This window comes from Apaloderma vittatum, unplaced genomic scaffold (assembly GCF_000703405.1).
Source record: "Apaloderma vittatum isolate BGI_N311 unplaced genomic scaffold, ASM70340v1 scaffold734, whole genome shotgun sequence".
NCBI lineage: Eukaryota > Metazoa > Chordata > Aves > Trogoniformes > Trogonidae > Apaloderma > Apaloderma vittatum.
Genome location: NW_009714143.1, coordinates 30919 through 53601, shown reverse-complemented (window position 1 = coordinate 53601; position 22683 = coordinate 30919). Strand labels below are relative to the sequence as shown.

At 38.5% G+C, this 22683-nt stretch overlaps 1 protein-coding gene across 1 annotated transcript in view; it reads right to left on the bottom strand.

Moving 5' to 3' along the window:
* RIT2 (Ras-like without CAAX 2) overlaps positions 1 to 22683 on the bottom strand; it is a 122856-nt gene that overhangs the window by 69532 nt on the left and 30641 nt on the right. The window contains exon 4 of the mRNA XM_009868623.1: positions 10928 to 11119. Within this exon, the coding sequence (XP_009866925.1) occupies positions 10928 to 11119 (192 nt within the window). The remainder of the gene's footprint in view (positions 1 to 10927; positions 11120 to 22683) is intronic.

Genomic DNA, 22683 nt, shown 5'->3' with positions numbered 1-22683 from the left:
AGGAATGCCACCTGAAGCCCACATTTCTCTATCAGTCCAGAATTCATTCAGTGGAAATGCCCAGATAATTCTGAGAATTATCAAACCTTGTGTTTGATTTCAGTGAACAGTAGAGCAGGACTTGTTGGCCATAGGTCATGTGCGGTTTGAAGTAATTGCTAGGGAGGTTTGACAGAGTTACAGGAAGGTTACTAGATTTGGTCTGTAGCGTCAGTGGAGTAAGTCTAAACACATCTAGGGTAATATCACTCAGATTTTGGAGTGGGTGAAATACCCAACAAAACTTATCTGTCTCACATGATCCTCGGGATTAAAAATACAAGAAATTATGAGCTCTAGAAATGAATGAAGCCTCATAAATGAAGGTAAGTTTTACTTCTTTATAATAAGAATAGAAGAGATTGTATGAGTCATAGCTGGGAAAAGAATGGAAGAGTTTTCCTATGGTTTTAGTAACGACAAACATAATTAAATGGAAAGACATTGTCTTGCCTGTTACCTCAAAGGAAATGTAAAACAAATTCAAAATTTCAATGATTAACTATATATGACAGGAATATCCAAAGGGTGGCCTTTGGTGCTTATGAGCATCCTATACTTAGGACATTGTCGGTGTTAGATTACAAAGTTATAACATGCAGATACGTACAAGCACACCCAAACCCCCCTCATCTGTGCCAGTGTTTGTGCCAGACGACTTAAAAAAAATGTCAAGACATATTATTTTTCTCCTTATTAACCTTTCTGGATTGTAGTAGGTGGTAAAAACTACATGGATGGAAGCAGAGGGAAAGAACGCTCCCTGAGCAACAGAAGCAATAAATGTAGCCATGACAGAAGAGAAGTCCACCCCTCTTTCTTTTTGAAATAAGGCCCGTCAGGACAAGGTGGATGAAGACAATAAGTTGTGTCAACTCCAATACTAACTAATTTCAAATAAACAACGCAATATACTCTGATTCCCAAACTGAGTCTGGGTTTCTGATCAGTAAAACTGTGTGATTAGAACACTAAATGACTAACACTGAAAACTGTTCTGTGACATTTTATGGCATTTAACATCTTGAGTTTCAACTGTAGTGATGTGCTATAATATCATTTTATCATAGGTATTTTCCTGCACATTCTTGAGTTAACTATGCCACATCAAACAATTTATCTGGACATTTAGAAGATGTCATTATACATAAATTTTATACTGTAAACTTTGGACATTAAGAAGGAGAAATCAGAAGTTTCCAGAATAGGTATAACGCAGAGCTATATTCTTTTTCATTTGCTTCTTCAGACTGATATCTTTGAATATGTTTTGGGGGGCTTATTTTTTTTTTTTCCTGGTCATCACTACACAATTTAAACAACGTCACAATGTGTGAAGCTAATGTGTTGCTCTTCTTAGCCAAGTTGCTAGTTCTAGATAAAACCAAATCTCTCTAATATCCTAATTCATCTGGGAGAAGAAAGAAGAGTCATGAAGACAAGAATGCAAGCAAATCTTAAAAAAAACCCTAAGACAATTAAATGGATTAATCTTCTCTTTGAATGATAGGCTATTCGCTTATTATTAGAGACACCATGATGATTTGTAATTAAATTATGTCTAAATTTCTTCCTTCAAGTAATTTGACCTACTACTAGAAAAAAACACAGGAAACTATCCCTTACTACCAGGAATTCATTTTTTTATATAAAAAACATGTGTAGTAAATGCTGCCTTTTATTTTAATCTGTTACTTTGCCAAGGTACTTGCATTTTTACAAAATTGCTCATTATTCATTTTCAGGACAGCATCTTTTCTCAAATGCAGGTTAACTTGAAGAACATGCATTAGTTCCACTCTAATTAAGCTCGTACTTAGTTTCCTGAACTGGAACTGTAGTAAATAATACATAAGACTTAGGCTTAAATGTTGATTTCACTGTTGTAAAAATAGTAATACATATAAAAATATACCCTCCCATAACACGGCATTCTATGTCATGTACACGTGTCCCTATAAAGAAAATTAAACGACATATCTTGAGAGATGCGAGGTCATATTACTTCAGGCACAAATGGTGGAAAGGCAAAACTGTGACCCAATTAGCACTGCCTGATGTGGTATGTTCATGTTTCTCCCCCTTCTGCATTAAGAACAGGCTGATGCCCATCTTGTGCACAGTGTGCCAGAAGAAGATTCACTGATGGGACTATGAAGACATCAGTAAAATAAATTAAAATTTAATAAAACAACACTTTACAACCAGATTTTTGAGACTCACACATAGCTCCTTCCTTATACCTTTCTCTGTCGGTGAAAAATATACTATGGAAGTCCTTCAGGAGTAGTTAACTTTCTCACAAATCTAGCTTTCCAGCATAGGAATCTGTACAGGTTACTAATTACGGCCTAATCAGCCAAAAAAATTATACCACTAAGGTTCTCCTTGCAAGTTGTACCTCTTTGTGGGGTCATTGGTTTTCCCTCTGAGAGGCTCTGAAGAAAATAAAGTCAGCCTCAACTTACAAAAAAGTCCTAGACAGAGTTGATTTTCAGAAGGATTATATGGCAGGTTTCTAATAGTACTTGCTTTAATTAGGAAGAAAGATCTTGCAGGTGTAGATGTCAAATGAAAAGTGCATTAAAGTCATCACAACAGCTAATTTCCCAATTCACAGATCAGACAGACAAATCTCATAGTACAAGTCCACCTTGAGGAGTAATCCAGATGAAGAAGACGAGAGGTAGTGAGAGTATCTCTGTAGCTTCACACCTCTCCTCCAAGATGTTGTCCCCTCCCAAATCACAGAATCACAGAATCATCCAGGTTGGAAGGCCCCTCTGAAGATCATCTAGTTCAACATCCCTGTCAGAGTAGGTTCACCTAGAGTAGATCCCACAGGAACACATCCAGGCAGGTTTTGAAAGTCTCCAGAGATGGAGACTTCACATCTTCTCTGGGCAGCCTGTGCCAGTGCTTTGTTACCCTCATAATATTTCCTTATGTTTACCTTGAACCTCTCATTTTAGAGTTTGTGACTATTGTCCTGCGTCCTGTCACAAGACACCACCGACAAGAGTTGGACCCATTCTCTTGACACCTGCCTTTTAGATATTTATAAGCACTGATGAGGTCCTCGCTCAGCCTCTTCTTCTCCAAGCTAAACAGATCCAGCTCTCTTAGTCAAACACAGCCTGATCAAGAGAGGATTTGGTACCTGGAGAGGGGAAAAGCTCTGAGGTGGAAAGTAGAGTGCTTTTTAAAACAATATGAAGTGTGCTGGTGTTTAATAACCCCAGTCAAGAAGTGAACCTGCAATACTGTCCCTAGTGTAAACCCCTTGCTGCATGTCCTATGTTTTCCCACTTTGGCCACAAGCAATTAGCAGCCTTTGGTTTTATCTCTGAATATCCGGGATTTCTGTTACAAATATTTTTCATCTCCAGTTCAGCTATTGTTTCTCTGTTATTTCTTCTCTTACAGAGCAACTTATTATCTGCATCTTAGTCCCCTTCAAATGTCTTCTGCTCTTTTTTGAAGGGATTACAGAGCTCACTGGATGGTTTACTGGAGGCTAACAAAATTATGAATAGAGAAATGAGGCAGCAGTTTCATTACAATTGTCTCTGTGTCTGATTGTGTTTACTGCGACTTCGATTTGGGGTGAGAGGTTGGAAATGTAAGAACATTGTAATGATAAAAAGGTAAAATATGTATAAATGAACATTTGCTAGACGCAGTTAAGTTGATAACGGTAGAATTTCCTTCTGAGAGACTACGATTGCCAAATTGATTCTACAATTGCATTGGCATAGAAAGACACTTTATTTTTCTTTTATCTATTTTTTTCTTGGAGGGGGATGACAATAATAAAAAGATTTTATTTATATGTCATAAGAAAGACTTCTTAGGTCAGTGAACAGTGTGGAAGAGACTTTGAAAAGTCAAAATCAAAATAAATAGAAACTGGAGATGTAGAAGAACATGACAGAAACCAGATACATATTTTAGTAATGCAAAAAAGTGATTATCAAAGGTTTGACAGTTTTCTAAGATAATACAACATCATGACAACTTCAGTATCTTTTGTTTCAAATATTCAGTCAACTGTCATGGCTCCATCAACACAGCAAGTGTAGCTTTTATGATTCAGAATTTGAAAAGGAAACAAAGAATATGGTGTATTGTCATGTGAGAAAGACAATATGAAAGCAAACAAATGAAAGTGATAATGGCAAGTCCTTACAAATATAATTCTTTCACAACAAGCATCCCTGCTAGCAAAATGAAACTGCGCGGGCATCCACAGATAATGATCAGCCAAGATGACATCATAATGGATCAATGAATTAATCTAAAAATTCATTGCAACTTTCAAACAAACAATTCGGAAGACTTTGTTTTTCTGTTGTCATATGTTCCTCTGGGTTTCTTTTCCCATTAAGGACACCACTATGTTTTCTATACTTGTTATTTAGGGTAATTGTGCTGGAATACATCTGAGATATTTTAAGATCACACCTCACACTGATCTTCAGAAAGGAGTATCACCTAAGAGTGACTATTAGATTTTATTCTGAAACAAAAGCAAGCTGGTCATGCTTCAGAAGTCTGTGGAAAAGTAGCTAGTAGGAACAGAGAATGAATCAGTAAATTTAGATTCTCAACTGAAAGAATGTCATAAACATTTTTTTTTTGTCTTCATCTCGCATAAGTACTGCTGTATAAAGGCTAGGAATTCAGCATGATTCTAAGGTAAGAAGTCCAAAACACTGCAATTTCATTACCAATATGAGTCAGAGAGCATCTAGTGCTCTATAGTCATGCTTTGAAAAATGAGCATAAAATATAATACCATAATCTTTAAGAATTTTCAGCAAGGCACCAGAAGGTGTAGACTGACAATATTGGAAATATATTGAACAGTTATTCATACAAAGGAAACTAAAACAAAACAAGTTTTTGGGAAAAAAAAAAAGGTCTCAGACTCAACAGATATTTCAGGATTTCAGAAGCCAGCATGAAAATAGTGCAACTGTCAGAATGAGAAATCTAAAAGTTGAAGTTCACAGTATCTGATAACCAGTCAGCTCATTTTGAACAAATTCCACAGTAAAACCTCATCAAAGTGGTTGTGTTCTACTGGCAGCTGTATTGAGACACTTTAATCCTTGTCTGAGAATTTTCTGATGGTACAATAAAACATTAGAACAAAAATGTAATGAAACGTTTGTACTACCTTTGCACTCTGAGTAAGACACTGTTCCGTGTTAAAAACAGAATTCATATTGATTTCATACATCCTACTGAAGAAGGGAGGTTGTAGAGGGAGAGGAAGGAAGTGCTTTGAAAATCACTGCTCCTAATCAGATTTATGCTTGGAACCATTAAGCCAACTCATGTGTGGAAGGGTAAACAGCTACCTAAGTCTTTTCAGGACCAAGACTCTACTGGCAAAACTAACAGCCTTGACGACAGGTTTCCCAGAGAGGCCAGGAGGTGGATGAAGCATGAGCTGCCTTCATAACCTTACCCCAATGGACACCAGCATGTTATCCATGGACTCGATTGAGCCTGCAGTCACCCCTCTGAGGTGGAACAAAAGTGTAAAGGAAAAAACGCTCCACATAGGCAATGTGATTTCTACATTGGTAGAATTTCTAGAGGAGTTCTCACATCTGTGTTAAAAGTTTGAAAAAGTTGCTAGAAAGTACCTATTCTTTCCAGCTCAGAGGTACAGCACATTGTCCAAAGCAGCTTACGTAGTTTCCCTCTGAATTGCTGAATGAAATATAGTGCAATGATCAGCAGGTAATGTTTTTGCAGATAATTTTTTTCCAAAAAATCTTTCAGCAGTGCCACAGCTTTATTATAAAATATTTTAATTAAAAGCTGTGTTTCAGCATTAGCATAGCATGAGCTTAGATAGGATAAGCTTTTATTGTGTTTTTAAAGATTAATAGGTTTTAATTAGATATTTAGCTATTATACAGATTTTAAACTTCAGTAAGAACCAAATGTTAATCCGGGGTAAAGTGGCAAAGCTTACCTGAAGTAAAACTACCATTTATTTCATGTCAGTTTGTCTTAATTTCTGAAACTCTAATGACATTAAAAGGCATATGGCTTATCTGTATTAAATTAATGACTTTAATGTTAGAAAACACAGAAATTAAATGGGTATATAATGAAAAACACTCAGTGCTCTATCTTTTACATCAAACAGCTATGGGTTAAAATACATATACCATTTATAAATTTCCTAGAGCAATGGCTAAAATCAAGGCATGTAAGCCAACAAATGTCTTAACTGTTCATTCCCATTCACTTCCCCAGCGAATCTCTGAACACAAACCAGAACAAGGTCAGAAAGGACCGTACGCAGCTGCAGTACAAGCGGGTCAGACTTCATGATCTTAGAGGTCTTTTCCAACCTTAAGGATTCTATGATTCTATGAATGGAGGATAGAGGGACTTTGCCACCAGGTTTGATATGCACGTCAAAGTAATGAATTATATTCTTTCGCCACAGCTTTTAGGCAGTTGTTCTCCTACACTGTTTCAAATAAAATGGAGAGTGTTTATTCTTTAGGCTGACAAATGTAAACAAAACTTATTTTAAGAAGGAGTACAAACAAATCAATTTCATAAGGTGTTAAAAATGACAGGCATATTCAAAGACAACAATAATTTCACTGAAGCCACCAGAAAATAAAAATACTCTTTAAATAAGCTTATTGGTTTTGATTTTCAGTAGTATTTCTCCTAACACAAAATTTTAATTGCAGATTAGTTTTCTTTCTCTAGTCCGGTTGATAGATTTGAGGCAAGGGACATACATCATTAATTGTATTGCATAGGGGAACACATTTCAAACAAGAGCTTTTTCTGACCAATGTACTACAGCCTGCCTTATTATTGTGGAATTGTCATTAAATGGAAATGATGCCCGGTAATCTTGAATTTAATGTTATGTTTCTAAATACCATGAATAACATTACAGAAGCTTTAATGAATTTCATAGGAGAAAAATGTCATTTAAAAAAGTAACAATATTAGCCCTCATGCCCTGGACAAATTCCAATCTGGCTAATTGCATTCTGACATATACCCTTTCTCAGCTTGTTGAATTCTACGTGTTTGTGTGCCTTTCTGTTTGTCCACTAATATGCTAATGCCGTACGTTGTCAGCTCATTGCTATCTGTCACTGCATAGTTAGCTGGCTACTGCTCTTAACCATCCAAGCACTCTTAATGAAGCCATAACTACAGTACATGACCTTGACAAGATTCCTTTCAATCTACCTTCCCACAGTTCATCGATTTACTTAGATATTGCTTAACCTAAGAAACAAGCATAGATATAACTTGTTTCAATGTTTGTTGAAACATGCAGTATAACCTCATGTCCCAGTTCTGAAATAACGAGCTTCCAAAGTCCATTAGAACGCATTAGGATGCTGCTCACAGAGGTGAGGTCCCCCACACAAGTGCTTTGGTCCAGATCTGAGTAGCAGCTCCTGATCACCTCCACTCCACCAGGCTTTGCTGTGAATTGCAGCATGGTCGTTGAGAACTTTACCTGAACTATAGATGAAAGTTAAGTGATGATATGCTCCAGGAACATAATTTATACATCTCAGCACCAGTTAATCATGGAGAAAATGGCCCTAGAGTAGAACTTGATCAAAGTAAAAAATAAATTCCCAGAATATGGGCTTTGGAATAAACTCTTTCGCTTTACAGCCCTGCTCCTGTTGGCTCATACTACTTGCTTATGTAAACATATCCATATTTGAGTACTTCATTCAAAAGGGTAGATCTGCATTGTATTATCTTATAGTCTTTGATGTCAGGGTGTTCCATGACTTAAAGTCTGTATTGCAGAGTATTTGAGAAGATACTTCTGACATTGCCGTATTTGTTGACAGTTGTAGAGGGCTTATGGAGGAAAAGATTCTGAAAATCTAAATCCTGGCTTTCTGAAAGCTTTTAAAAAATATAAAACCATGATTCAGAATTGCTTTGATGCAAGAATCTTCAGTGATTGCCTTGATGCAAGGCAGAATCTTCAGTGACAACTCCCTCTAACAGTTTTTTGTAGGTCTGTCACATTAATTTCTAATATCATTCCCAAGATCCTCCCCATGCCCTTTAATCTTGGTTGCTGTTTGTGATATCCAGTTCAGACACTCATGAACATGAATTTTCCTGTTTGGGAGACCAGACAAGATCATCAAGGAGCATATACCATATTTGAATCATGTATATAATTTTACATGCATTGCCAATAATTAAAAGATAAAAGCCCAACAAAACATAAGATCAGAAAGAAGTAGTGCCAAATATCACTGCAAGAGAGTCTTCGTACCACTTAGTGAATACAGTATTCCTGAAAATCTCTTCTACATGTAACTGTAGGTTATCAGTCATATCCCGTTTCTCCTGGGATCACATGCAATGTCTTATTCTCTCAGCAGAACAATAAAACCCGCCTCCTTTCCCATCTGGTAGACAAGTACCCCAGAAGTTGCACTGATTATACAGCATGTTGCACATGGCACGGTTGCTGGAAGCCTGAAGCTGCAGCTGGATTGTCACCATTAAGGTTTTGTCACAGTCTGATTCAGGGGGAAAGTCAATGATCTGGAAACAGATGTGAAGCTTTAAATATACATCATCAGATCTTCAGGACTAATTTCAGGCTGAATGCTGCCTTGGATTTTCTTCAGGTAGAAGAATGAAGACAAAGAAATAGGGGAAGAGTGACAGGATAAGTGGAAAAGAGTAGACAGAATCATGTGAGCACAGATGGTAATGAACAGAAAAACACTGTTTTGTTTAACTGTTACATATATCTGCAAAGAAGTCAGTCATTTTAAAGCAATCATAGTGTGGATAAAAAGCCTCTTAAAATTGCCATAAAGGAAAAATACTTTTCCTCCCCTTTTTGAAACTTCTGCTAAAGATTAGGGAAATTTTTCATTCAGCACTGGGTTGCAACCAAGCTACTTCTAAGATGGTTTCTGTCTGACTTTCTCCCTTACACAACACACACACACACAGAATTCTAGAATCGTATCAGCTGGAAGAGACTTAGAAGATCACCGAGTCCAACCTTTGCCCCAGCCCTATCAATCTAGTGAATGATTCCCCCCAACGCAACATCCACCCGTCTCTTAAATACCTCCAGGAACGGTCACTCAACCCCCTCCCTGGGCAGCCTGTTCCAATGCCTGACAACCCTTCCAGTATAGAAATTGTTCCTAATTCCAAACTGAACTTCCCCTCGTGCAACTTAAATCCATTTCCCCTCATCCTATCACTCTCCACTAGGGAGAACAGACCAACACCTGCCTCTCTACCACCTCCCTTAAGGTAGTTGTAGAGAGCAATGAGGTCTCCCCTCAATCTCCTCTTCTCTAGGCTAAACAGCCCCAGATCCCTCAGCCTTTCCTCATACGACTTGTGTTCTAAACATTTTACCAGCTTGGTAGCTAGCCTCATGTACCTTCTCCAGCACCTCACTGTCCCTCTTGTAGGGACAAGGGGCCCAAAACTGGACACAGCACTTGAGGTGAGGCCTCAACGAAGCTGAGTAGAGGGGCATGATCACCTCCCTGCTCCTGCTGACAGCACCATTCCTGACCCACGTCAGGATGCCATGGGCCTTCTTGTTCCCCTGGGCACATTGCTGGCTCATGTTCAGCCGGCTGTCCATCAACACCTCCAGGTCCCTCTCTGCCTGGTAGCTCTACAGTCACTCCTCCCCAAGCCTATAGCGCTGCTGCGAGTTGTTGTGGCCGAAGTGCAGGACACAGCATTTGGCCGTTTTGAATTTCATGATGTTGGCCTTGGCCCAGTGATCCAGCCTATCCAGATCCCTCTGGAGAGCCTCCCTACCCTCAAGCAGGTCGATGCTTCCACCCAGCTTGGTGTCATCTGCAAACTTATTGAGAGTGCACTCCATCCCCTGGTCATTAATTAAGATGTTAAATAGGAGTCACCCCAGCACTGAGCCCTGGGGGATGCCACTCGTGACCGGCCACCAACTGAGTTTAACTTCCTTGACCACAACTCTTTGGACTCAGACATCTAACCAGTTTTTCAACCAGCAAAGAGTATGCTCGTCCAAGCCAAGAGCAGTCAATTCCTCTAGGACAATGCTGTAGGCAACAGTGTTGAATGCTTTACCAAAGTTAAGGTAGACAACATCCATAGCCTTTTCATTTATCGAGCAAGCGGGTCAGCCAGTCATCACACACACATCAATGCAAACAGAGAGGAAGAAGAAAGGAAACAAAAGGAAAAACATGAGCAAAGATTGCTAAAGACTTTCAGAGAGCCACAGTCAATACTCTTATAGTCAAAGAAATTTACTGCTCTGTGGGGGGGAGTTAGCTCAAATCTTGTACACAAATCAAAGTGAATTCAAGTCTTGCATGTGTCCGTCTTATCTAAACACTAATAGCACACCCACTGGCTTTTCAGGTAATCTTACATGTATTTCTCTATTTTAACTAGATTTTTTTTTGCAATTTACATTTCAGAAAACTTTAATTAAATCTACTACATTTACACCAAAAAAAAATCTATATTTAATGACTAATAATTTCCAAAGAAAATATTTTTTTTCCCACAAAATTCCTTACAGAACCTTATTCCATATTAATCAAATATATAACTTACAACAAAAATTGTGGGATTCCTTTTCAAGTGAAGATGAAGAATATTTGGATATGTTTGGCCAAGACTACTTTAAGATCCATAACAAGTAAATGAAAAGCACTGCAAAATTCTTAATTTATTACCCATCCTAGTGTGTTACTCTTTGATTAAACTTTATCTCGTGCTAATAGTTCTCAGCAGTATTGTAAAACAAGCTACAGGAAACCTTGAGGTAGCCAAGGAAAACCAAGCCCAAAACAAGAGACAAATTGCTTACCTGTCTGAACTCCTCAAGATCTATCTTGTTTCCCACCAATACCAAGGGGATATCATAGGTGTGCCGGACACGATAAATGAGTTCCTTAAATTCAGCAGCTTCTTGAAAGGACTGCCGGTCTGTGATGGAGTAGCAGATAATGAAGCCTTCCCCACCTCGCATATATTGGTCCCTCATGGCTGTGAATTCTGCCTGTGGAATAGGAAGAACATGCTGAGTAACTCAGCAAAGAAAATTATCCATCTGTAAAGAGTGAACTTGCTAAAAACTCCCCCATTCCTTTCATAATTTCATATTGCTTGGTTTACTGTCTTAAACATTGCTTGCTGGAAGTTCTGCATCCTTCAGGATAATAAACTGGGATTTCTCTTAGGAACTTTTTTTTTTTTAATCTTTTTCCATCAAAGGAACTCTGTCCTCAAAGAATAGGAACTTATTATGCCAATGCCTGCACACAGAAAATACCATCTTTTGTATTTCTAGAACTTTCTGAAGCACTTTCAGTACACATAGATGACTTGCAATTGAAGGAATACTAACAGAGCTAACGAGAGCCATATTACTGCCTGGGAGTTGGAGACAGGTACAATCTCCTTATTATGCACTCAACTAAAAAAATCCACATTCCTTGACTTTCACCAGCTTTGGAATAGTGTCTGGTAAAAGTAGAATATAATCTTCAAGAAGTTCTACTCTTCCAAATGCTCTCGCAGAAGGTGGAGGCTTCAGTTCAGTGTGAGATAATACCCTTAAATGAAAATTAACAATTTCAAATAGTGTGACAATTGGCCCAGTTTTCTCTTCCTACATTTTTCTCTATTTATATACGTATTTATTTTCACGGTAACACTCCAGGTATTGTATTTAACAACTGCCTTATTGTACAAAAATCAAGATTTAGTTTTCAAAAACTAGTCTCAGACACTGTGGCTTGAGAACATGTTTTAACGCCAGTTTCTTTTTCAAGTCTGTTTGCTCTTCTTGATCACAACCCAGAATAATCCAATACCATGGCAACAGTCGGTCAGGATCAGAATCCCTCTGACAGAATTAGTTCTCCAGAGATATTAAGATGCAGGAAGGTCTGATAAAGCTAGGAATACACATACCAACATTGGATCATTTCTATGAGCTGTGGAATGCAATATCAAGCCCTGCATTTTTGCTCTGTTGAGAAGGTAGGCTAGGATTTTTAAAACAGTTTAGTTTACATAAATATCTTCAGTTCTTGCTGAAAATTAAAGTGAAATGGATTACTTATGCTCTTTTAAAAGTCTTAGCCTTAAATCTCTTTCAGTAGTCAGTCATGTTGATTGATAACACTTCCTGCGAACAGACTTTCGTGTTGACCATTATCATTTATTCATAATGTATCTTTTACACAAGGGCTTTCTTATATATCATTCAAAATATTTCACCTGCTATAGGAAGAAGTTCATAGACTAAGCTCCAAAATAGCAGACTAATAGGCCATTAAAGGTAGAATTCTGCTTTGAGACTTACTCAGAATTTCTATCACCACTGGCATCCCAGGAGAGTTTATTAACTACCAAGTTATAGCGTAAGGTAGATTGTGTCATAGTCTATTCCACCCTCTTGAAACTGGATGTGCACAAAGTAGGGCAGTGGTGAGGAGAAACAGAAGATGTCAAACAAAAAGATGCTGCACTCTGCTAGTCTGGATGAGACAGTGAATGAAGAACTGTCTCTGTCCCCAGGTCTTTGCCTGCCATTAACATTAAATACCCACAGGAATAATAAACATCACAGTAACAAACTGGAGACCATACCTGAGGTCTCCAAGTCAGGGGCAGCGTGTCTTAGTGACTAAACATGGAGACATGCGAGAACAAGGGTCTCTCTGCAGCTACCTATTCCCCGTCCCCGCCAATTCTCTTCTCTTTGCATTCATCACCTAGAGCTGTTCTGCAACGTAACAAGCAGAGCAGTCTCCTTTATAGGAGGAGCTGAACAAGACCAAGATCCCTTTGGGCTGAGTAGACAATGGAAACTTTATGTGGAGTTAAACTTGTGGATTAAGGCTCCTGAATTCAGCTGTCTGTGTAAACACAGACCACCTTCTAATGCCCCACTACGGATGATGGTAAGGTAGCCAATGCAATTAACAGACTATAGATCAGTACTGCTGGTGAAAAATAAGTAACTCTTTATTTATTTAATTATCTATTTCTTGTTTATATGTTTTAGAGTGACTTAAACATTTATAAAACTAAATGGAACCACTAGATACCATGTCAACAACCAAAAGTAGATGTTTTTTTTATGGAACCTAAATCCTCATCCAAAAAGACCTGTCTTCCTGAGTTAGAGATTCCATAACTCAGCTACTGTAGCACCACATGATTATTCTGCACAGTTTTAACAAATAATGAGCTCTGCTTAAATGATGTGATCCACCTCCTGCTCAGAGCTTTGTACACCCATTTACAGCCATTTATGGCAAACTAAGAAGGAATTAGGTCACATATCCCCATTTAAGTTGCTTGCAATAAGTGACCTTCTACAGCACGAGGACTCTCAGGATCACTCCCCAGGAATGTTTAGTGGATTTCCTTGGCTGCCAGAAGACTCTGCATTTATAATTTTACAAACTGAATCATTTCAAAGCTTTTAGGTACTGCCCTTGCTGAGTTGGAGTCATTTCCTCACACATTCTGGTTCGTGTCTGGGCATAGTTATGGCTTGAAGGATGTGAATGAATTTACTTCTGCAAATTTTATTATGACATGTTATTGCTGCTGATATATCACACTCAATAGCCAAAATACTTTAGTGTTATGTTGGTAGAAATCCATTTTCAGGAGCATTAATTATTTTATGTAAACTCGATTAGGGACATCCATTTGGTTATCTGTTGTTAATTCAGTCATTTCCATTCTTATTTTTTCAAGTTGACTTTTACTTCTCTGCTTCTTTCCTTTGGAATGACTGCTCATACAGAGTCAAGGACTTCAAGGTCAAACATAGTAAAGGCTTTTCTTACACCTGAAAATGGTGTTTGTTCACCAAGAACTCCCACATTATAGTATACATTGTGAAAATAAATAAATATCAGTTTCAATAAACATACTGTAACTCTTGTAATAATGTGTGCATATTCTATATATAACACAAAGAACTAAAATGTAATTTAATTTCTTTGTTCATTTTTTAGTTGAAATCCTACTCCAGATTTCAGTTCACCTGTATCTCTACAGTAAGGAAAACCAGAATCCACATTCGTGTGGGCTTTGAGGATGTTCAGAGGTAGATGAAGATACGTCTAAAGATTTTACAGATATTTCGGTGGTTTTATTTTTATATTTTTGCTCAGTTGTCTTTTAAAACAAGAAACCATGTATCTATGTAGCTGGCATACTGATAGCCTCTTTAATTGTTTCCTGCTGTAAAAGCAACTTTTAAAAAATTATTCAAGAATAGTACTAGGTGCCATTTGCTACTCAGTAAGGGGAAAATATGAAACTCCCAAGACAGTAGATGCCAAAGGGAAGAAACAGAAGGAAATCACACCTCCTCAAAAGGAAATCAATTCTGAGAATAAAAGTGAAGATTTGTCATGCTTATAGCACTTTGCAGCTTGACATCCGTCTCTTGTGTATTATGACTAAGACTTAACTGAAAAGTGTGGTAAGAAATCTTCTGAAATAAAATCACCATTCTTCTTGGGAGAGATGTTGTACTTGAGAATGAGCATAGAAAATAAAATATTCTAAAAGTTGAAAGAAGGCAGCATAACCTTATCCATTTCTTTTTCTACTATAATTGAAAATTCTGATACTAATTCTCATGTCATTATATATGCTTACCTGTTTTTGAAGAAAATTAGGAAGAAAGACCTCTCAGTGATAATGTTGCTCCTAAATAGATGTTGCATCTGGCTTTTACCAGTTATGAGGCATCTCACAAGATTTTTCAAAAATGACAGAATAGCCTCATAATGACATAGAGTAGCTCTCTCAGCATGCTCTTATGCAACCTGTCCTTGTCATTGCTGAACAGCATACACCTAGCTAATTTGTGCCTTCATAATCCTCCTCTACTAAGGGTAGTATACCTCTTCCTCAACCTGCAAGGCATAAAGACCTGGGAGGCATAAGAGCACAGCTGGCCTATAAGTCCTAAATCTAGTCATCTTTTCCATGTTCCTTGTCACTAGGCCATTCACTTTCTTCTTCAGCAGCCCCAACTTTTTCTTGGTCTTCTTTTAGTTTTCAGAGTACCTATAGAAACTTATCTCATTGCCTTTTATGTCTCTGAAAAGTTTCTACACTAACAATATTTTGACTTTCATAATCCATTCCATTTATATCCAAAAAATGCTTCCATACTTATCCTCAGGAGACTGTCCCTATTTCCACATTAATCTTTCTGTATAGGCTTTAGTTTTTCCATTAGCTTTTAGGAGAACAATTTAGCAAGGAAGAAAATACTTAGCCTCTTTTTTCCTCTATCATACTGAGTTATCCTCTTTTATTCAACTTTTATACAGCTTTACATAATAAGCAAAAGAAAGATTTAATAAAGAATAATATTTTTATTTGATTTCAAAATTCATGTTTTTTTCACAGAGATATAAGTAGAATTTGCACATTATCTTTTTTTTTTTCCCCCCACTGGAGATTGTAAGCCTTTCCAAAAAAAGATCTATTTTAATGTCTCCAGAAGAGGAACAAAGACATTGAGCACCACAGTCAGATAGACTGCACTTAGTTTATAGGTTGCTATCAAATATTACAGTCTGGAACTGATGTTCAGCTCTGGACAACCCTAACTTGATGACTGAAAGAATCTAGGAAGATATATAAAAAATTCATTGAAGCCAAGCTTTTCTCTTTATTGTTTCCTAAGTGTTTCCTCCAGAACACAGCCGGAGAAAGAGCTTGAAAAGCTTTTATCCAACTCAGGACAGAAACTACTAAGAAACAATCTCTTCCACTTCACCATTTTACATGCACAGAACAGAGAACTGAAGCCAAATCTCATGGATCCTTGTCTTACACATTGCTAACAGATAGCCTTGTAAATAAAAAAAGGATAAGAGAAAAAAAGCAGGGGGGGAGGAGGGAAGAGAAGAACTAACAAAAAAAAGGGCAGTGAGCAGGAGGTCAACATCCCTGTTCCTTCTTTTCCATAGTATTGTGATGTGTTTGAGAAGTAAATACAGTGCAACGCTTAGAAGTGCAGTCTTTCTCCACACTCAGAAGTGTAGTGGTTAGAAATTTAAAGATGCAGCACCTCAGAAACAAAGGTGTCATGTTTTTCAAACTAAACACACACTCCACACATTTTGATGTCTGGGTTTTTTTATGATCTTGGCTCGTATCTCTGACAGAGGTCAGAGTCTCCCCTGGGAGATCATCCTCATAGTTCAAGAAATGCCACTTTCTATATCTTCTTGTCTTATGTTCGGCTTGACTTTAGAACCAGAAATCTGCTAACAGATGTTTTTAATCAAAGCTGTCTCCCTAATTACCACAGGGGTCATTCTTGTTACAAAAGGTGTTAGTTTTTTTGTTTTCTTTTTTTTTTTTTACATTTCTGGTAAACACTGGAGGGAGGGGAGGTGTGTATGTTCTTAAAGACAGGATATTTTTCATCTATGACAATGAACAAACAAGGGTAAAATGAAAAAAAAGGACACAGGAAACCCAATGTGTGTGGGGATAGATCTTTCAAATAGTGATAGAATTAAAAGTAGAGCCCATACAACATAAAAGACATATCTGAAAATGTTTTGCACACTTTAAAAATAAATTGGATTTTTTTTTGGTTACTAAAACAGTTACTAAACAGTTGAGAATGTATTCTGTCTTAAGAAAGCTTTTGTCTATACAGTCAAGGTTTATTTTTCAGCAACAAATGACTTTTTAAAGCCAAAGCAGAACCCTCCCATGTCTCTCTGTTAGTAAATTGTCTTACACACATAAACATAAGAGTTGACTTCACAAACATAAAGGTTGACTTCACTGGGATTACTTATCATTCACCTGGCACTGCTTGTCACAAGACGTGCCTTTTTTTTTGCCTCTTGAAATGAATTTACCTAAATTAAGTACATTGGGATAAAGTGCTGTGACAATTATTTGGTTTTCAGTAATTTTTTTAGTGTTTGATGTTTTGTGGGTTTTCTGTTTGTTTGGGTTTTTTTTGTTGGGTTTGGTTTTGGTTTTGTTTTTTAGGGAGAGGAGGTGGTGGTGGTGTAAGAGCAAGCAGCTTTTAAAAATTTAGTCTTCAAGTCTCTCTCTATAGTCAGGACAGAGAGAGGATCGACTCCAGAAAGTGAATCAAATCATCATCAGAGAAGTTTTAAGATAGTAGGGATGACTTTCATATCTCTTTCACTACCTCAACAGAGACTACATACCAATCCCATCCTCTGAGGTCCAAAATATCATCCACAATCCCTGCCCAGTTACATCGCTTATTTGGATGTTAGGGCTTGTTCTACTCTTTATTTTAAACTTCTTGTTTAGTTTCTACAAGGCTGCTTTATTTTCCACGGAGTTTGATAGGTCAAGACAATGTAACCTCTGGTGCCAGTGCCAATAAAGGATATTTCCCTTCACAGCACTCAGTAGTAGGAATAACTATCCCTCAGCATGGGTTAAATTGCACTAGGTAAGAAACAGATATAAATAGATAATAAACAGATACACCTTTTCCATCACATAAGTCAATGTTCCAAACCTGGTGCCTTTGCTCACAGGATTCCAGCATGCACCAATCTATAGAATCCCAGAAACAAGAAGAAAGAAAACAAGAGAATATTGAACAATATCAACATCACTCCACAGTCTCTTCTGAGTTCCCTCCTATTTCCAGTTATCCTTTGAAAAAAAACCACGAAAACCAAAAATAAACAAATTTATATAGCAAAAGATACAGAGCAATTTGCAGCAGGTGGTACTGAGCCACCTGTGTCAGCCTAAACCATCTGCCACAGCACTGGGAGGATGGAAGGGAGCTGAATAACAGCTCAGACATGGACCAGAGAAGATGCTAGGGCTCTGGCTCAAAGACTGGAGGACAGGGCGTGATTCTTCTCTGCATCAAGTCTCTATACTGTTCTGGTTGTACATCAAACCCCTCTCTCATAACCTTTTTTGCCTGCTATAGTAATGATCCAGGAGCAGTTCGAAATGGGATTAGTATAAATGAGAATTAGTCCATAAGCCTGCAGTGGAAGTGGATTATTATTATAATCAGTCCCTTGATTAATGATCAGTCAGTGTCTCACATCTTATAATTACAGGAAGGAATCCTTGCTTCTGTTACAAAACAGCAATATCCCTTTCCTTCTGTGAATTTGTGCTGGGGAAAAAAAATGCACATCATTGATGATGAGAACAATATAAAGATAACACAGACGATGTTCCTAGCAGACTAATGTCTTTTTGAGCTTAATGTGACAGCCTTCCAAGGCAATATTATGAACTCTACATTGTGCAAAATCTGTAGCCTTTTCTAAACTCTGGAAATGTACAAGTAAAGAGCTGAGACAGATACTGAAAACAGTCCAGAACTCAGAAGACAACCAGCAGCAACGACATCAACTCTGCTGAAATCAGTGCCTATTTGTCTGGCCAATGTTTAAGCTAATTTATTTACATAGAAAGAGAAACAGACATGAAGAAGGAGCATAATTTTTCACAAGTGATCATTACTGGAAAACACAGGTGTGATTTTCACTTTTGTGAGAAACAGCAGCACTACATTTTGGCTGTTGATTTCCAGTGTTTTCTGGGGTTCAGTGCACACTCTGGAAATGGAGAAGATAAGCTTACCTAAATAGACTGAATGAAGGAGAGCACCCCAAGACTTTGCCTATGAAGAAGGCAAGAAGATAGTCCAAGTTGAGTGAGTCAACTAGATGGATGGTTGGCAATTTAAGAAACAGGATTAGACTTACATTGAACTCAAAATGCAAGCATAGTGTTACACACTTATTTTTCACAAAATTTTCATCAAAAACTACTGGACAAGCTACAACACCGAAGCTCTGAATATAAAGAATGGATTTGTTAAAAATAAAACCTTTCATTTATTAATCTGAGTAATTATATCAGGTTCATTCATAAGGATGTTAGTCTCATCTTCATTCATATGAGTCTGAGACTTTGAATTGATCTGAATTCACATCCTTTCTGAAAAACACCAGTTTGTAAGGTTAGTTTGATTACTGACTTCTTTAAATCATTGTAAGATACAATCTATTTTCATCATTTGTGAATTCACGTATTTTCCCACATGTGAGCTTAAGGATCCGTGTTCCTTCTCATCCTGAACACTGATTAATCACTGAGGGAAGGCTGAGCAGAGACCTTATGGCTCTCTATAACTGTCTGAAAGAAGTCTGTGTCGAAGTGGAGGTCAGTCTCTTTTCCCAAGTAAAAGTGATAGGACAAGGCAAAAGGGCCTGAAGTTGCACTGAGGGAGATTTAGATGAGACATTAGGAAAAAATTCTTTCACATACTGTTTGTCAAGCACTGGAACAAGCTACTCAGGGAAGTGGTGGAGTCATCACCCCTGGAGGTGTTTAAAAGCTTTGTAGACGCAGTGCTTTGGACGCAGTTTAGTAGGGAACCTGGCATTGCTGTGTTAATGGTTTGGACTCAATGATCTTAAAGGTCTTTCCCAAAATTCTATATTTCTATGATTCTATTGCACTACCCCACTCATTAACTGCAGAACATTTTGTATGCAGTTGCTATTCTGTATTCACATATTGTCCTGCATCATGGCTGGTATATAAAGTAAGATTGAACCATATCAGTCTGGTAGGAAGGAAAAAAAAATAGTAAAGAAAAATAAATAAGGAAAAAAAGACAAATGAGGACAACTTTCGATAAAATAACTCAGGACTTCAAAAAATAACATCACACAGTGAGCCTTCTTTCTCACTAAGGAACTACTAAATAACCTGAACTGGCACTCAGACCCTCCCTCCAGAAATAGCTTCTCTGCAATGATGTTCCCAATGTTGCTACTCTAATTGCCCTCCTGCCTTCAGGTGATAATATATTTGCCAGTGTGCTGTAACTGTGCTTTTGTTAACTTTATTAATCCTGGTCTTTCAAAGACGGTTTGTCATATGCAGCAATGAAAATACGCAATCCATCACCTGGAAGATGATATCTACTTTTCATTCATCCCAAAATATGGATAAAATCCCCATATCAATTCTCCACAATGTCAGTAAAAATGCTTCAGTGCTACACTCCCTAACTCAGAGAACTGTCTTTTTCTTTCATATTAGTGCTAATGGCTTCTCTCTTAGGGATAAACACCTTAGTAATTTTCTCCTAAATGCAGGCACTGAAGCAATCCTCACTGTTAACTACCTCTAAAACCCCCAAATGCATTTGTTTTATTATGCACCGTGTAATACTTCCCCCACCTCCTCATCAGTATGCAAGAAAGAATAAAACCAATTTTAACCTTTTATCACAAATGTATCATAAATGGTAAAGGGAAAGAATTAATGGCTCGGTTATTACATTTCAGTAAACAGCAGAGAGAAAAAAAAATAAAGAAAAAAGACAACGACCCATTGGTGAAGAAGTAATGACTGCAGCTGCAAGAAAGGACTCGACGGGGTTTCACACAAGCTCTTGTCAGCTTACATGGGCGTTGCAGACTTGCCATCTTCCCCAGCAAGCCTTGTGCAGCCTTGCAGAAGTGAAGCAGGAAGCTGTGGAGTCAGACACCTCATTGCTTTGAAAAATGACTGCAAATGATATTCTGGCTGACATATAGACTCTCTTGTGATGACTTCCATAACAAGTATGCTTACCTTAAAAAAACTCCACAATGTATCTCTCTCCCCTCCTCTGCACCCTACTATTCACTAGAAATATAATTTGAGCTAAGAGTTTGAAAAGAGGAGGAAGAAAAAGAAGGCAACATCTTGCAAGGTGGCTATTTTAGACTTTTGTCACATTTAATCAATTTTGTACCTGTTTCTGCCACTGAAATTTATCTCAGTGTTTATCTGAGGGATGTGTTCCCTAGGGACTACATAAATCATCACCAATATGAATGCAAAATACTTATAACTGCCATCATTTTGTATTGCTTACAATATTAAAATCTGATATGACTCTCTGACACAGGAGAACTAAGTTGTCATCTCCGCAGGATTTCCAGCATGAAGGACATCCCACCATTCATTCTGGTTTGCATTCACACAAATGCTTCTTGTGCAAGGGAGTTGGGTAGGTTGAAACACATGCACAATGATAGCCACTGGATTGTCATCCATCTGTACAATCCATGTCCAAGTGGAAGCCAGTGACAAGTGGAGTCCCTCGAGGATCAGTACTGGGATCAGTCTTCTTTAACATCTTCGTCAGCGACATGGACAGTGGCATTGAGTGCACCCTCTGCAAGTGTGCCGACGACACCAAGCTGTGTGGGGTGGCTGATACAATGGAGGGTTGGTGCTGTTTTTATGCATATTAAGCATAAGAGGGTCATTAGGAGCAGTCAGCATGACTTTGCCAAGGGGAAGTCACATCTGACCAACTTGAGAGCCTTTTATGAGAACAAAACCAGGTGGATGGATGCTGGCCATGCAGTGGATGTGGTCTATCTGGATATCAGTAAAGCATTTGACACCGCCTCCCACAGCATCCTCATAGGTAAACTGAGGCAGTGTGGTCTGGATGACCGAGTAGTGGGGTGGGTTGCCAATTAGTTGAAGGGAAGAAGTCAGAGAGTTGTAATCAATGGGACAGAGTCCAGTTGGAGGCCTGTGTCTAGTGGGGTCCCTCAGGGGTCAGTGCTGTGGCCGTTGCTGTTCAGTATATTCATCAATGACCTGGATGTGGGAATAAACTGCATTGTCAGCAAGTTTGCTGATGACACAAAACTGAGAGGAGTGGCTGACACACCAGCAGGCTGTGCTGCCATTCAGAGAGACATGGACAGACTAGACAGCTAAGCAGGGTGAAATTTCATGAAACGCAACAAGGGCAAGTGTAGAGTCTTGCCCCTGGGAAAGAACAACTTCATGTGCCAGTATAGGCTGGGGACAGAACTGCTGGAGAGCAGCGTAGGGGAAGCAGACTCGGGGATCCAGGTGGACAACAGGATGACCATGAGCCAGCAATGTGCCCTCGTGGCCAAGAAGGCCAATGGCATCCTGGGGTGTGTTAGAAGGCGAGTAGCTGGTAGGTTGAGAGAGGTCCTCCTGCCCCTCTGCTTTGCCCTGGTGAGGCCACATCTGGAATCTTGTGTCCAGTTCTGGGCCCCTCAGCTCAAGAGAGACAGGGAACTGCTGGAGAGAGTCCAGCATAGCCACAGGGATGATGAAGGGAGTGGAACATCTCCCTGATGAGGAAAGGCTGAAGGAGCTGGATCTTGAGGGGTAGCCTCATAAATGTTTATAAATACATCAAGGGGGAGTGTCAGGAGGACGGAGCCAGGCTCTTTTCAGTGATGCCCAATGACAGGACAAGAGGCAATGGATACAAGCTGGAATTTAGGGTCTTCCACAAAAATATTAGAAAAATTTTTTTCACTGTGAGGCTGACAGAGCCCTGGCACAGGCTGCCCAGGATGTTCTGGAGTCTCCTTCTCTGAAGACATTCAAACCTCATCTGGAAACTTTCCTACGTTCCTGTGTGACCTACTGTAGGTGGTCCTGCTCTGGCAGGTGGGTTGTACTAGAGGATCTTTTGAGGTCCCTTCCAACCCCTGACATTCTGTTATTCTGTGACCTTGACAGGCTGGA